The sequence below is a fragment of the Seriola aureovittata genome, chromosome 16 (genome assembly GCF_021018895.1).
Source record: "Seriola aureovittata isolate HTS-2021-v1 ecotype China chromosome 16, ASM2101889v1, whole genome shotgun sequence".
Taxonomy (NCBI): Eukaryota; Metazoa; Chordata; class Actinopteri; order Carangiformes; family Carangidae; genus Seriola; species Seriola aureovittata.
In genome coordinates, this window is record NC_079379.1 from 2302037 (window position 1) to 2318117 (window position 16081).

Consider the following 16081-nt stretch of genomic DNA (forward strand, 5'->3'; position numbering starts at 1 on the left):
ACTAACATCTAAACAGGAAACAGAAAAACATATTCATGCATTTATTTTCAGCTGGCAGCAGGTTGGACTATTGTAATGGTGTCTCATAGTAACAAAAAAAAAATCAACCAGACAGCTACAGCTCATCCAGAATGCTGCTCCTCACTAACACACAGAGAGTGGAGCACATCACACCGCTGCTGAAATCATTGCTCAGGCTTTCTGTGTGTCAAAGGACAGATTTTAAAATTCTAATACTCATCTAGAAAGCACAAAATGGCCTTGGGCCCAAACACATCTCTGATCTACATGTATGATATGAAGCACCCAGGTGATCTGGGACAGGTTCACTCAGTGTTCCCAGAATCAGAGCCAAACAAGGTGAAGCAGCTTTTAGTTTCTGTGCTCCTCACCTGTGGAACGAGCTTCCTGATCACCTGAGACCTGCTGAAACTGTCAGCTCAGTTAACACCACTGTTTACTGCAGCTCACCAATAAATCACATACATATTTTTAATCTTTTGCATTTGCTTGTTGTTAATGTGTTTTATCACTACAGTACCCCTTTAAAAATGGTGTCCCACGTTTCCTACCTGATCTTATGTATTTAAATATTTTTATCTTATTTATTCAAATTCATTTTTATTGTTTTTAAATGCTTCTTTAACATCATCTGAATGTTCTATTGTTAAAGTATTTCATGCCTCTGTAAAGCCCTTTGTCTTGTGTCTGAATGGTGCTGCAGAAATAAACTGGCCTCACCAAAAATCAGATGTCACTCAATACATAATTCGGTTTTGACCTGGTACTTTATTATTCACACTCAGCAGACTCTGGCTGATCTAATAATAATAATGATCATAATTAATAATAATCGAATAAACTAATAATCTGGGTCATATGCTGCTGTTGCGAAAACAATCTTCAAGTAAATTAATTCTGTGGGATAGAGAAACTCTGAAACACTGGTAATAAAATTGAATGATAACATGTTAACGAGGTAAGTACTGACTAAAGCAAAGCCAACTCTTGCTAACTTCGGGTTTCTTGAAACCTGATCTGGATACTGCGGCTCTTTCATCAAATTACTTGCTGAAACTTTAATTCTCTGATCACATTAAGTGGCAACAAAAAAACCCCAATCAAATCAAGTTAAATCTTAAGTGTTGAGTATCGCCTCCAGTTAAAGGAAGCTGCTGTCAGGTCCTGACTCTTCCTGCTGTCTGTCATCAGTGATTCGGTTTCCATCACAGCGCAGACAACTTCATCTAATGAGCAATGCTTTTAGTGATAACAGAACACTCATTCACTCATTCACAGTCGGTCTGTCTGTTATCAGAGATTCAGCACACTGTAATGTATCCATACCCCCACTGCTGGAAGTCGCTGTGTGCAGCCAACAGCAACTTTCAGTTTCCAGTCCGTTTCTCCGTCCAGCTGATCTGTTCTGATGAAACACGCACCTGAAAACAGGACGGAAAAGATATTAAGATTCTTCTGTTACATCGTGTACACTGAAAGTGAGGCATTACTGTCACCGTACGGTACTGTACATCGCTGTACATCCATTTGGCAAATACATAAAATCTGATTCTTAAATAAACCCCTCAGGTGCATCCGAGTGTAACCACTTCAAACCAGCATCCATATGCTTCCCTTAAATTAATATACCTTACTGAAATAAAGCAGATTTCCCACAGCAGAGAAGAAGAAGAAGAACTTAATTAGCAGTTTAAAACAGAGTTACAAAGTATGGCTTAAACTTGAGCCTCTAACTTTAGCTGAGCAGCAACAACTTTAGTTTAGTTGTTTAGTTTTTTTTTACAGCACGGTAGAATGGTAGAGCTAGTAAAGAAAATCCATTAAGTCTGTGAAATGACTCAGTAATGCTAGTTCCATAGTAATACCCATCTAAAGCCACTATATACTATGCTATACTACTATAGCTACTATAAGCTACTGCTCAGACCAGACTGAGGCTGCAGCAGCAAAACACCTGGGTGCACTGAATTAACAAAGACAGCTTTTTATTGCCGATGAATTCAACTTTTCATTTGTAATTTCTTCTTTCAAAAACCTCATTGTCTCACTTTAAATCAAGGACTTGTATCACTATTTCACACAGACAATTGATGATTTTACATAATTTCATAAATATTTCAATGAAATTCAGTTATAAATATTTGCATCTTTGAAAAACAGAATTTAAAGCACATTTTCAAGGTTTAAACAATGTTTAGCCAACAGATTAAGAATTGTTTTTATGTCTTTGGAAGGAGATTGTGTGGTTGAATAAGTTAAATATAAAACATAGGGCTTAAATTTGAACACATTTATTGTGAACAGTTATGTCACTGTAATAAACCGACATATGTCAAGGTGCATCACCAAGAGCGCAGCACATTAACACAGAGCCTGTAGCACAGAGTCTGTGGCTGTTGTGGACACGACGAGGTCCGATAAACGCTGAGCAGTCGTGACCTGCATCGATCTGAGGTAATATTACATATGAAACTGATGGATGAGAGCAGCTATTTGACAGAGAGGCTAAAGGGCAGCTATAAACTGTCCCTGGAGGGTTAACTATGATGGAAAACATTAACACAAGGAGGATGATTCATTCTTTCCTTCTGCTGCAGTGGCACTTCAGCTCCTCAAATAACACCAGTGCAAACGTGTGTGTGAGAAAGACAACATGTACGAGGCTGTATGTGTATGAAAGAGTGTTTAGGTATGTGTGTGTGTGTGTGTGTGTGTGTGTGTGTGTGTGTGTGTGTGTGTGTGTGTGTGTGTGTGTGTTAGAGGCATAAAGACATCAACAACTCCCTGCCAAGCGCATTGACACATCAAAGATTGATGGAAATGATGTCCTCAGAACATTTCCTCCGGATGCCCCTCAGAAAAGAGCTGGGATCTTACGCAGCTCATTGATTAATTGGAATTTGCATCATCAGTCACTTGAACAATGTGACATAAATCATATGAATCACCGGCTGCCCTGATCAGATGATGACGAAAGGACAGGAAGTGTGGGGAAAAGTCACATTTCTCACCCAAATGATCTTGACACAGTTTGTTAACTGACACAGGGCATTCAAAGTTCACCTGTACAGCACTCTGTCTGTTTAACATACTAAATGTTATTTTTACACTAACATTACATCTACTGGAATTATTTTCAAATGCATTTGCGCACTGAATTATACAAACACTTTGCCTGCTCACCAGTTTTCTCTGACGTTCTCAGGAATATCATATCTGCAGGAATCCTCTGGTTCTACAGAGAGCAAATAAAAGAAAAAAGAAAAAGTGTCAATGGCAGAGTGTTATTGAGCACTGTGGCTAAAGCCCTGTGAATCTTCCTGAATAATTAAACAAGGTCAATATCTTGACCAGAGGGTGAAGGAGAATCAGATTTGCTGAAGAAGTCTGTCTAACGCAGTAATGGAAATTTAACTTGTCCACTTTCCAGCCTCAGCAGTTAGGTTTCATGTCGGCTGAGCTGAAACCCAGCTTCATAGAAGGATCATAGGATCAAAATGTTCAGTTTAACTGTGATTAACAGTGTGGACTGTCATTTAAAATACAGTTATATTATTCTGTCTACTTTAAAACAGCCTGATAGCCACTGAAAAAGACGCCATAAAATCAATGTTCTTGTTCTGGAGGTGGGGAGAACATTTACTGACATAAAATCACATCAAGACAATAGCAAAATTCTGCTGAAAACATTTGCAAAAATAATAAATGGAAGAGGCAAATACTCTTTATAGGAACTCGAGGAGCTTGTGAAGTAATGTAGTAGTAACTCCTAAGTGACAAGATTCTGCATTGCACCCATTCACATTTTTGTGCTGAGTAATTCACATCAGAATGGGGGGAATGCAGACACAGCAACACTTTAATACCAGTAATGCACAGAGGTTAAGTTTAAAAATAGAGCCTCATTCAGATTTATTAAAACATGCTGCTTTAGAAATATTTTGTCTTTTTATGACACTTGGCTGCAACTCGGCAACTTGAAAATGTAGGTGATAAATTCTGCACTCCCTTCGTCCTATGCAAAGTGAAAACAGACAACTTTTCTGTTTTAACTTATTGTAAAGTTAATGTTTATTGCAAAGTGTAATGGCCACAGTATAATGACGGCATCTGTGTTTAGATTGATTCCCTATGAGCTTCACTTACACGATGCCACCAGGAATGAAATTTCACAGAAAAGCGAAGGCTCGATTTTTGACACAAATGAAGTGTTTCTATTACTGTGCAACCAAAAAAGAAAAAGTGGTTTTGTTGTCCCTGGTAGCCGTCAGTAGCTTTGAGGTCAGGTGGTGGAAATGGTAGACGGAGGAACAACTAGAGAAACTGCGGAAACTCCATTCAGTGAAAGAAAAGCAGCCCTGTTGCCGGAGGAGACAAAGAAGGTGAAGAGGGAAAGTGACAGAAACCGAAAAAAGAGTCAATCTCAGATGGAGAGACCCATGCTCAGACTGGGACAGATATTCAGCCCTGGAGTTATCTGCTAGAGTGATGCGGCGGCCCATTGGGCTTTGTCCCAGTTGTCCCTATGTCCAGACTGACTATGGAGAGAGCTCCAGGACTTGAGAAAGTTCAAAACCAACATTCAGTTGGCGTTATCTCTACTAAATCAGTGAGTAACAAAACCTGCTAACTTATTAATACATCTGAGTGTTTTACTCTGCCATTATAACAGCACTGAGATCAGGGTTTCTAATTCAAACTGCGGTTGTTTCTAAAAAATTGGATATTGGCCAGGCTTATAGTGGTAGCCATGTTGCTAACACTACCACTAGCAGCCAGAAACAACAATTTGATAATCTGAACATGTTTCATGGCGGTGACCTTTCTAAAATGAGCAGCAGTTCTTTTAATACCACTTGGAAAGACTAGGAGGGAAGGTTGTCTATTGCCACTTTAATAAACTGATGTTATTACTATTTTTATTACAAAGCCTAACCTCGAGCCACATAAGCAGTTATTCACATATAAATAAATATATGGGTGCAAACTCTGGCTAATGCCCAAAACTGATCCTTTAAAATCCTTGCATGTAAAGACTTGTCTCTTACAGGAAGTGGGAAGAAGGTTTTACCTTCTCAACGATGATCAGGTCTCCAACTTGTATGTCTGAACTCTTCACTTGAATTTTACCTGAGAAAAAAAGATATGTTGGATAAAGAAAAATGCGAAAGTTAACAACAATCATACAATAACTTCACCTTAAAGTTATTTAGACTTTTATTTTTTAAGATGTGCTGTGAATCTTTAAATGGCGATGATATTAAATAAAGGTGTTAATCTCTTTCCTTAGAAAATGATGCTGACTCTTCAAACCACAGCTTACATTTAGCTTTTGCTCTTCTTTTTCTCTCACCTTCTAACAGATTAATTACCTCCAGCATGATAATGTAATACCCCTCTGTTTTCATCTCTGGTCTGAGGCAGACAAAAACAATGGCACAGAGGGTCACTCTCAATTATATTGCCTCAGTATCCGCTGCAACCCTCCTCTTTCTTCTTCTACTGCTGTGTACATACACACGAGGGGTGTGAAAGCTACATCCTCAGCCACAGTCACAAATATCACACAGGGGGATTTTAACCACACATTCAACAGAGGGGCAGATCTTAGATCATACAGTCGAAAGAGATGGAGAGAGAAAAAAATCAATGCAATGACGGTGAGAAGAATGACTTGAGTTACAAGTGTAGATCTAGTGGAGTGGGGAGCAGCTCGACTATGCTCTGAAATATCCGTTATCAAGATGTCAGCAAACAGCTGAGGAGATTCCCCTCACTCACCTCTCACTGTGAGCTTGCTGTACAGCTGGGAGTTCATCTCTTTGTCCCGCTGGTAACGTCGCACTTCATCCACAGCCTCTCGCACCACTGTGACGGCTAACACAAACCCCTGAGGAACAAACCATCAATCACACCATTATCATTTAGAAAGTTTCGTTTACACAAGACTCTATAAAATGAACAGCAGAATTTTTATTAAATATTAGTCAACATTAAAGAAAACATCCTGAACTTTCAGCAGGAATACTGTCACAGTTAGTTACTGAAAAAATATTTAGTACAGCAACTCAAATTGTTTGTTTTTTACAGTTTAGTTTTAGTTTAATTTCAACTGTCTCCATGGATGAAAAATGTGTTAACATGTTGGTGATTTATTGGTTTTATGGCAATTATTTCAATTTACTTCAATTATTTCCAATACCAATTAATATTTTGGTTATTTTCTCAATTTTCTGATTAATTGTTTAGTCCATTAAGTGACAAAAAAAATTGAAAAAAAATGCTCATCACAATTTCTTGGAGCCCAATGTGTTGCCTTCAAATTACTTGTTTTGCCTGATCAACAGTCGCAAACCCAAAGAAATTCAATCTGCAAAGATATAAAACAAATTCTCACATTTGAAAATGGAAACACAGAATGTTTCATTTTTGTATGAAAAATACTGAATCAGCTAAACGACTAATCAACTCTAACTGGCTTTTGGTGCAGGTTGATTTTTATTAATGACAAGACACTTTATAATAAACAATAACAACACCTATAAATGTATAATCCAGGGCAGACATCCTTTGAGAAGACCAAAAAATGTTTTAATATTCCTTTTTTATTGTATTACTTCATGATCCATTTAAAAGTCTTCTATGAGACTAGCTTGCAAACAAAAATAATGAAACTGAAAAGTCAAAATAGATAATACGAAAACAATTTAGGACCAGTGAAGTAAATTAAATTATAGGCATCCAATAAGAAGAAAAAGAAAATACCTAATACATAAAATATCAAACAGAGAAACAAAACAAATCCAAATAATGAAAACCAAAAAAAAAAAAGTTGGGATGCACCTGCCTGATACTCAAAACCCTTTCTAAAAAAAGGGTGCGCAAGACATTAAAGACATTATACAGGTAATGGACGAACAGGTGTTATGTACCTTATCCATCTTTTCCCATATTTTCATTAATTTGTCCTGATACATTTTAATATAAAATGTAATTCTTTCTATGTCAAACCAATCATCCACAGTAGGTGTCTCTGGTTTTAACCACTTTTCTAATGATGGCTCTCTTTCCTTCCAGCAGTACTTAGAATCTGAAATATTTTTCATGAAAATCATCTGCTGAGTAAAAACTGAAGTGCATTTACCAGAGGTGCCCAGTACGTGTACAAATATCCAATCTTCAGTGATGGCACGAACTGGGAACAGGCCACCACCAGGAAGTAGAGATTGAGAAAGAACTTGAACTGCTGGTACAGAACCTGAGAGGGAGACAAGGATTCAGTGAGGTGAGTGAACATGTCACTGAAGGTGAGTCAAAGACGACGACAGCTGCCAAAGAAGACACGGAGGATGCAGGCAGGATGAGTTACTGTACATCCTGATCCGTGGTGGAATAAGATACATGTTGATGCTGTTAACTTCACATTAAGCTAATGGAAACTCTGACAGTTTGAGAACTTTTGTTTCAAGTGGTATTCAGGGTAAGGATTTCATGTGGCAGGTACCATGTCGGTCGGTGCCTGCGCTTTGCAGAATAAACATCAAGTACAAGACCAACAGGACTGAAAACCACAATAATGAAAGAAGAAGAAAAACAGGCCAGGTTTCTTAATTCACACACACCAAAGTGCCACCTGTGACTTACTGAGGGCTCTTTGCTAATGGACCATCCATCAACAGGGAGCCTTTAGTACTGTATTCATCTAAGGTCAAATTTTGAATAATGTTTGCAATAATGAGAGTCTAGTGTCTAGTCACAGATTATCAGAGACAATGGGATCAATGGACGACGCCTGACAGTTAATGAACCCTCTGACCTTTAGGGAAGCATGCACACTGCTAAACTCAATTTGTGTGTATTTAATAATTCAAAGTGGAGGGAGAAAAATGGAGGCGTTCTGTTCACCATCGATGAGAATATCTACGTCTCTAATGGACAGTTGACATTTTATGGCCTGGTCCAAAGGTGGGCCTCTTAATCATGGAACCACTTGGTTTTTAATAAGTAAAACTGATGGATCCTGAATGTCCCCTACAGTGTAAACCCTTAACTTAATGACTACATAGATGACAATTAGATCCAGTGGATGCTACTGTGCTTTACATACTGTTAACCTGTGAAACAATCAATGTAATTAACTGACATGATGGACTGTAAGGACTGTAAAAGTTAATAAGAGCTGGAACATGGACTCAACAAAAGGTGTTACTGCTATGAAAATGTGAATGTTGGTGCATAACTTAACGCAGGCTACAAGTGTTTGTTCTCTGAAAGCCGACTCACCCCAGGCACAAAGGTGAAGATGTTGTACTTCTGGTTTTTGATGCCGTTTTTGGGAAACTTCTCTTCACATTTCTCTGGACAGCCGAGCCAAACCGTCCGGGCCTTCAGCTCCTTCCTTCTCCGAAATACATGAGCCAGGCAGTCGCAGCAGCTGAGAGAGGAAGACATCAAGAATTTCATATGGAAGTAGAAATACTCTGCACAAAAAAAGCATTTTTCAAGCAATGAAACATGTTTTGTTGACATAATAAAAAAAGAAGATGCGTAGTAGATATAATCAATTTTACACTAGGAACTAAAAAATATACGTCACAAAATCGGATTATAAAGTAATGAAACATGTTGATGTTACAAAAAAGGATGATAGAGGTAAGTCTTATATTTTAAAAATCTAACCTACTTTTCACTGAAAAATACACAGAATTCTTTTTATAAAGGAGCAGATCGCTTGAAGCTGGTGTTCACATGAAACTATACTGTTTCGTCAACACACTCTTCATCACAATTTAAAGTAAACAGAGTCCTCGAACTGTGAGGATGGTTCAGAACATGTTTCTGGTTATAGAAGTAGCACATATACCAGATTCCTACTGAAATTAAGAAAAATAAATTAGCATTAAATTATATTTTCATTATCATAACCTAGATTTTTCAAGGTGGTTCTCATCGCATTCGTAACATTTATGCTAATATGAAAACACTGAGATCTTACTACAAACCTGTCAACAAATATCAAGACTTCACATCTCAGCCTTATTGCTCATTCATTTTCTCAGCTGTTGAATCAATTGTGGCCACGGAGCAGCACAGCTGTGCTCTGCTACAGTTATTTATATCCCTGGTCTCGTCAGTGTTAATTAGATCTTAAAGGCGTCTTTTGACATTACTTTATAAAGAAGCCCTTTGTTTGATGTGAACATGTTAGTGTCTCTGCAGGAGGAATGATGACCATGATGCTGCGGGCGTCAGACACTTTCACCCTGGTAAACCTTAAGAAGCAGACATGCTGTATGAATGGAGATAAACATAAGAGGAGATATGTGTGTCCTTGTTTCCCTGTTAGTTTTACCTCATGTTGAACATTTCTAGCATGACAGCCTCCGACCTTTGCTATAAAAAAATGTGTTAATGTTATATCATCTAAACTGTAGATTAGAGAAGAGATAGATCGCAGACTGACATTTACTTTTTAAAAAGTATTTGACTTTCTATCAACCTGCTAATGACTACATTGAAGCTTATCTAGCATATCTGATATCAAATGCAAACAGCAGTGTAGTGTGGGGGTAAATTACAATGAGGGCAGCCTGATGTGAGCATGACCTAAACTGGCACCTGGGAGGGAACGAGGGGAGAGTGTCGGTGTATACCGTCATGCTGATCGACTTGGCTTTTCCACTTTTTAAGCAAGTTGGCAAAACATAAAACTAAATAAATCAACTTTGGTAAAAACTCTTGTTTGTATTGGCCTCGACGCTGCCTGTCTGTGTGCACTCCGAGTCCAGATTCATAAGAGCGATTATTTGAGCAAATGAATGCTATTCAAATAATATGCCATTTGAACAGTCAGGGCTTATTCAGTGTGAATTATTTGTGTTTTATAATCCCACACTAAGCACACATAAAATTACTGGAAAGCATCAAACTGGTCAGCTGTGAAAAATCCGATTTGTTCATTAGTGGGGGGAGTGGGGAGGGGGTGGGAGGGATCAATATGCGGCTTGAACTGGAGGTGCACCACTGACAACACCACCACACCAAAAACAGAATATTCTATGAAATTCCTCCATCAGTAAATGTTACTGTTTGGGCACCAACGTGCTGCACAAACATTTGTTCATAAATGTGACATTTTTCACACTATTGTTCTGGCATCAACAAACCAGAGAGGAGCATCTTTAGAGGGCAAAACCTGTCACATGAATCATTAGCTGGATAAACCGAGCCGTTCTGTTTGACCTGAAAATCTTTTTGGACTGATGGTGCGCATCAAGGAACTCGACCAAAAATATGCCCTTATCCTCTCTTTTCACTTCACGCACAGCTACCGGTGCGTTTGAAATCCAAACTGATCATCACAAGCATACTTACTAACATTATACACTACACATACATCTGCTGCATGACAAAACACACACAGCTTTCAGTTCATAGCAGTTAAAGATACAACAACTGAGCTGACTTTGTGCAGCAGAGTCATTTATTTAAGGTTAAAAGCAGCACGTATATATGTGCACTTTTCTCTGAAAATACCTGACATGGCAACCATCCTTCAACTGTTATTAACACAACTTTCCAGTAACACTTGAACTGACACCCTGTGACCTTCAAGTGTTGAGATTTGTGTTAATACGACAGAGTATCAGGGCCACATGGAGGGAAAAAAAGAAATCTTTCAAGAAGAAGAGAAATTTCAAGAATAAAGTCATGATCTTTGAAGCTAAAATAAGAAAAAAAAAATAAAAAGTCATAATATTACAAGAAAAAGTCATATTTTTAAAAAGAAAAAAAGGCTGACACTGATGAGCCATAAGATGAAGTATGTCCTTATTAGTGAAACCTCTGCTAAAGTAGAAGCTTCTGATATTTCCACTCTAAAACAGCACAGATCTTAAAATTACCACTTTATTCTTGTAATGTTTATCCTTGTGACTTTATTCTCATAATATTATGACTTTTTTCTTGTAAAATTACCACTTTATTCTCAAAATGTCAGATTTTTGTCCCCCAGTGTGGCCCTAATACTCATATTCACATGTTCATACTCATGTCATATGTTAAAGATGCATAGTATATAGATGCAAAGGTTGCAAAGTATAAATCATATACAAGTGGCACAATAATAGTAAAAACATTATGTTGAATCTTACATTCAAAATACCCAAGGACACAGTGCAGACGGGAAAAATACGACAGAAATAGAAACTTTCTTGAGAATATTTGAATGTTTGTTTTTGATTGTCTAAAAAGATCCAGCTACAAAAGACTAGACTTTGATTTGTGCATCATTTCTTCAAGTCGTCATGCACAGGTTACCAACATAAGTCATTAAAAAAAAAAAGGTAGTGCTGCAGAAATACCTGCCACAGAGGACTTTCCACCCTCCGCAGAGAAACCACCCGAGGCCTCTGTGTCTATGGTTGACTCTGGCCCGGGGCAGCGTCTGGTAGTCGCTCTCGTCATTCTCAAAGCCTTCCTCCGACATCATCAGAGGCATCTCATCCAGGTTAGAGGGCTCATCTTCTAGAGAGTATCTGTGAGGAGGCAGTGGAGGCAAAGCACAGTGACACATAAACAGCTGAGACTGGAAATGCAAATGTCTTGCTGAGTGGAACCCAGTATTTCAGAACTACGACACTACTTGGGGTGAAACACAGAAACATCTTCTGCCTTGTGCAAAAAAATATTGATGATAAGTGTTTCCTTATTACTCGTGTACACTGAGAAACATTTCTTTTATTTCAAAGACATTAATCCACACTGGTTGTGAATTATACAGGTTCAATATACAGGCTGTGGGGCCAAAGCCAGCTCAATTTACACATTACAGTTGGGTGACTATGAAGCGCCTTGGGAGCTGAATGGTTACAGCTCATGCCACATGTCACATTATAGAGAAACACACTTGAGGAGCACATAATGTCCTATTCATGAAGTCCCTCCAACGAATTGAGAAACTCTGTAGCCGCAGAGGAAAAGCTGATACATCATCATAAATCCAAGATGCCAGAAAACCTCCTAATAATCATATCAGTTTTATTTGCTTATATAAATATATCTGTTATGATGGAAACTTGCTTTATAAAACATATTTATAACGGTGCAGTCGAGAGAAACACTAAAAACCTAAAAAGTGATGAAACTCTGACAATATGAATTCTGCATGGAGAGTTTGTTGGGAATGAGAAGATCATGTGATTTACTCTCTGAAACATTATCACACAAACTTATCAATCACGCATCACTGTAAATATATGCACAATCAATTCTAGGCAATTTATTAACGATAAAGCAACAGCAGTAACAGCTTCTGCTAAACCGAATAAACAACACACAAACAAACTTCCTGTGATGTTAACAGTGGGTATAAGGTTGTTGGTCCAACTTTACAGATTAACCTTGCAGCAAAGTTCAAACCATGAGACATGAAACACCTATGTTATTTCTACCAACAAGATGCCGATCATAGAGATGGCTCCATAACTGACTCCTGAATTTCTCCAATCATATCCACCTCTAAAATAATGGATTTCACTTCGTGAAACTGGCTCTTTTCTAACTAAAAAACTTATTTCTGCTGGTCCAGAGCTAAGAGGTAATCAAGGTTGTCTTAAATATGAACCTAAAATATCTCCTTGGCAATCAGAAAGACAGTTGGTAACAGAAAGAGAGGAAAATGTTTTTTATACAGACATGTACAAGACAGATCAAAGGTAAACTGACAAGTCTGAAAAGAAAGCATAGATCTATAACTAAATATGGGAGGAGAGTCTCCACAATGAGTGGAAATTTTTTAAAAAGACTATAGATTTAAGGGATTACACAAATTAAATACTCAAAAAGCAGTGGTAGGTTGAGCAAATACTGAGTAATGTTGACTTGTTAGATTTGGTTCTAAACCTGCAAATCAACTCTCGAGGCTTTGATCTCAGACACCTCTGTTCATGAGGCAACGTACGAATCACCAGCAACCACCAACTTCAGTTCTTTTTTTTTTATGTTTCCTTTACAAACTGTGGGAAGTTGCCAGTGAGGTACATTAATAGCCCCAGTGTTTCTTGCTTTGGAACTCCCACATCTGATTACATAATAATTCAACTCTTAATCCAGTGAAAAAACGTGGGTTGGTTTGTAAAAAGATTTCCTGGCTCTCCGGTGAAACACAAGAATTACTGCCAACAGTTGTCCGCAGTGTCAATGGAAAAGCTCCGTCTGTGATTTTTACCAGCTTCAGGACCAGTGCTCTGTTCTGTAGGTGCAGTCTGACCACCATGATGAGGCCAGACAATTTAACCATAGGCCTCAACAAGCTGTCATGAATTTCATTAATCAGAGCAAAGGAAGAGAATTCAGAGGGGCAGAGGTGTTCACCTTAAAATTTACATTAAAATATGATTTTGACAGAGGAGATAAACATCATCACAACTCAAAACGAGCTGCTTATACACAAAATCAATTGTGGAAGATAGGGCTGGGCGAAAAGCGCATTTAGGATTTACTAGCGTAATAATCAGCTTTGTAAAACAAAGGCAAAGTATTTTGTTAACGATACTTCTGACTTTTAAAGCACTTCATGGCCCCCAACTATATCTCTGAATCTCAACCTGCACGTAGTCAAAGGTCCTCAGACAGGAAGCTGTTGGTAGCTCCTACATCAAGATGTAAGACTTAAGGGGGCGGAGGTTTTGCTGTCAGGACACCACAACTCTGAAACAACCTGCCCGATGAACTTAGACTGGTAAAATCTGAATCTTCTTTTAAACGCTTCTAAAAACCCATTTCTTTCACAAAGCTTTTGAATAATTTAATTTAAATATTTCACATATTTTAACATTGCTTACTTGTGTTTCTGTTTTTATTGTTTTATTATCTTGAGTATTTTTGTGTTTGTTTTGTTATTTTATCCTTGTGAAACACTTTGTAATCTCGGATTTTGATAAATTCTATATAAATAAAGTTATCATTATTATTACCCCATCACCTAGAGATTAACAATATCAGACTCCAGCACTAACAAACGAGACCAGATGATCGAGACACACTGCAGCACTTTACAAAACTTCAAGCAACAATAGTGGGTGAAGATATTGCCTCAGTCAACAGTCTGTTTCATTTCAAAAGCTCTGCACCTGTAGTCTGCACTTATCAGATAATGATGGCTTTCTCTGTAGTATCATTTCAGCTGAGAGGCTGTTCTCCACTGCTAGAGATATAATGTTAACAACATCAACACAGCTGAGCATCCTTTGAAGTTAATGCATTTAACATAGAGTTAAATAAATCTGCATATTCTCACAAATTTTTCTGTTAGTCAGACCCTCATCAGGACCACTTAACTGTCACTTATGTTTTATTGGAGGACCTGAGCACTGAGTGAGCTGGAGCAAGAGCCAAAATATATCATTTGTCTTCCCTCTTTCTTTCTTTATTGAATCGAGAATCAATTCTGAACCGAAATGTGTCACCAAGAATCAAAATCGGAATGAAATTGTAATTCCCGCCTTTACCAGTAGACACTAAGGTGACCAGACGGCTGGAGCTGTCGCCAGAAAAGTCCCAGTTTTTAACAATAAATTAAAATACATACCAGAAAGAAAGATCTGGCAGCATAACATACAGGCAAGGAGGGCTGACTGCTCAGTATAGCAGCTTCATATCACTTTTCTTCTACTACTAACTACTTGCTCGCCTGCTTTTAGAGAAAACTGCTGTGTAAAAATAGCATGTTTCAAGTGAATTCACATCACAACAAACAAACATAAGGTAACCCAGCTTAGATTCGGGGCTACGGGACTGAGGAATTGTAATACCAAGTGATAGGTAGCTATATGTTTTCCCAGGTCTAATGTGCTGGAAACCTCTGTAACTTGTTTTACAAATTGTAGATGGGGAATATAATTTGGACTGAAAAAAATTTAGTCAGAAGATTTTTTTCAACCTGTCACTGTTTGACAGTTAAATGTATGAAACCAGAACTGTATTCGCCACAGATAAAAACATTGGATACTTTAATGATATATTGGCCACTGAACTAGAAATGTCCTTGCATTTCATTTCAGAAATCTAGTCACCTTAGTAGACATACTTGCGGTGGGTGGCTAACAGATTTACTTGTTATTGTAAAATCAGTTTAAGTTGCTTCTGGGTCTGAAAGTACCTGGTCATGCACCTACTTTACTTTCTGTCCAGTCCTCACCTTTAGGGCTTTATTAGCTCATCCTCGTCCAGTCTGAAAAATGAACAAACTCTTGAGTGATGACTTCAGTGTGCAACAATACTTCTATAACATGTGACGAATCAGATAACACAGAGAAGCCGTCATGTGACTTTAAATGAATGCCAGCGCAGTGGTCAACAAAGATATGTCACTAACCTACGCTAACTCAAACTGAGAGCGTGTAGGGCTGGTTGTCTTGGACTAGTAAAGGTAGAGTAAACATTACACGGGTTTTTAGCTTAAGGGATGGTGATGCGAGCCAAAGGAAGGAGCTGTCAAAGGAGAAAATGCGAAGGAGCTGTCAGCTGCAGTGCTAGCAACACAAGCTAACAGCCACAATCCGAACACAAGACACGGAGTCCGGGACCAAGCGAGGCAGCCGCGGGCAAACATTTCAGAGAAATGTCAGCTTTCTTCAGTACGTGACCAAAGAAACAGCCCCGCTTGCCCCTCCATACCTTGAATGTCTGGCCGAGTTGTAATACGGAATTCTCTTCGAGTTCTTCCGCACCGGATTTAACGGGATGCTGTCAGCCATCTTGGCTGGGCAGTACACATCCTGACGTCACACTGAAAAGACGTTTAGGATTTATGCTGCATTCATGTACTGCGCAAAAATATTGAAACTGTGACACTTACGGACGAACAAACGTACTGTGGTGCGAACTTTAAGGTTAGAAAGTATACAGAGTATATTTTCCTTTCTCTCCATTCTGTCATAACACATTTCTATAACTAAACAAATAAATAATGGAAATGTTTATTTTTACCAAAAGTACGTCTGATTCATTGTAACATTGCGGAATGTGCGCTTTCCGGGAGTCTGAAAGGCAGCATACG

At 38.3% G+C, this 16081-nt stretch overlaps 1 protein-coding gene across 2 annotated transcripts in view; it reads right to left on the reverse strand.

The window, feature by feature from the left end:
- atp9b (ATPase phospholipid transporting 9B) overlaps positions 1–15869 on the reverse strand; it is a 47963-nt gene extending 32094 nt beyond the window's left edge. The window contains exons 1-8 of one of the 2 annotated variants that reach the window (XM_056399208.1): positions 15700–15869; positions 11385–11558; positions 8305–8455; positions 7166–7279; positions 5803–5911; positions 5093–5151; positions 3205–3256; positions 1348–1442 (exon numbers count right to left, since the gene is read on the reverse strand). In XM_056399208.1, coding sequence (XP_056255183.1) covers positions 1348–1442; positions 3205–3256; positions 5093–5151; positions 5803–5911; positions 7166–7279; positions 8305–8455; positions 11385–11558; positions 15700–15779 — 834 coding nt within the window. In that variant the 5' untranslated portion in view covers positions 15780–15869. The remainder of the gene's footprint in view (positions 1–1347; positions 1443–3204; positions 3257–5092; positions 5152–5802; positions 5912–7165; positions 7280–8304; positions 8456–11384; positions 11559–15699) is intronic. The other variant, XM_056399209.1, reaches the window with a different exon arrangement.
- Between the last annotated feature and the right edge of the window lie 212 nt (positions 15870–16081).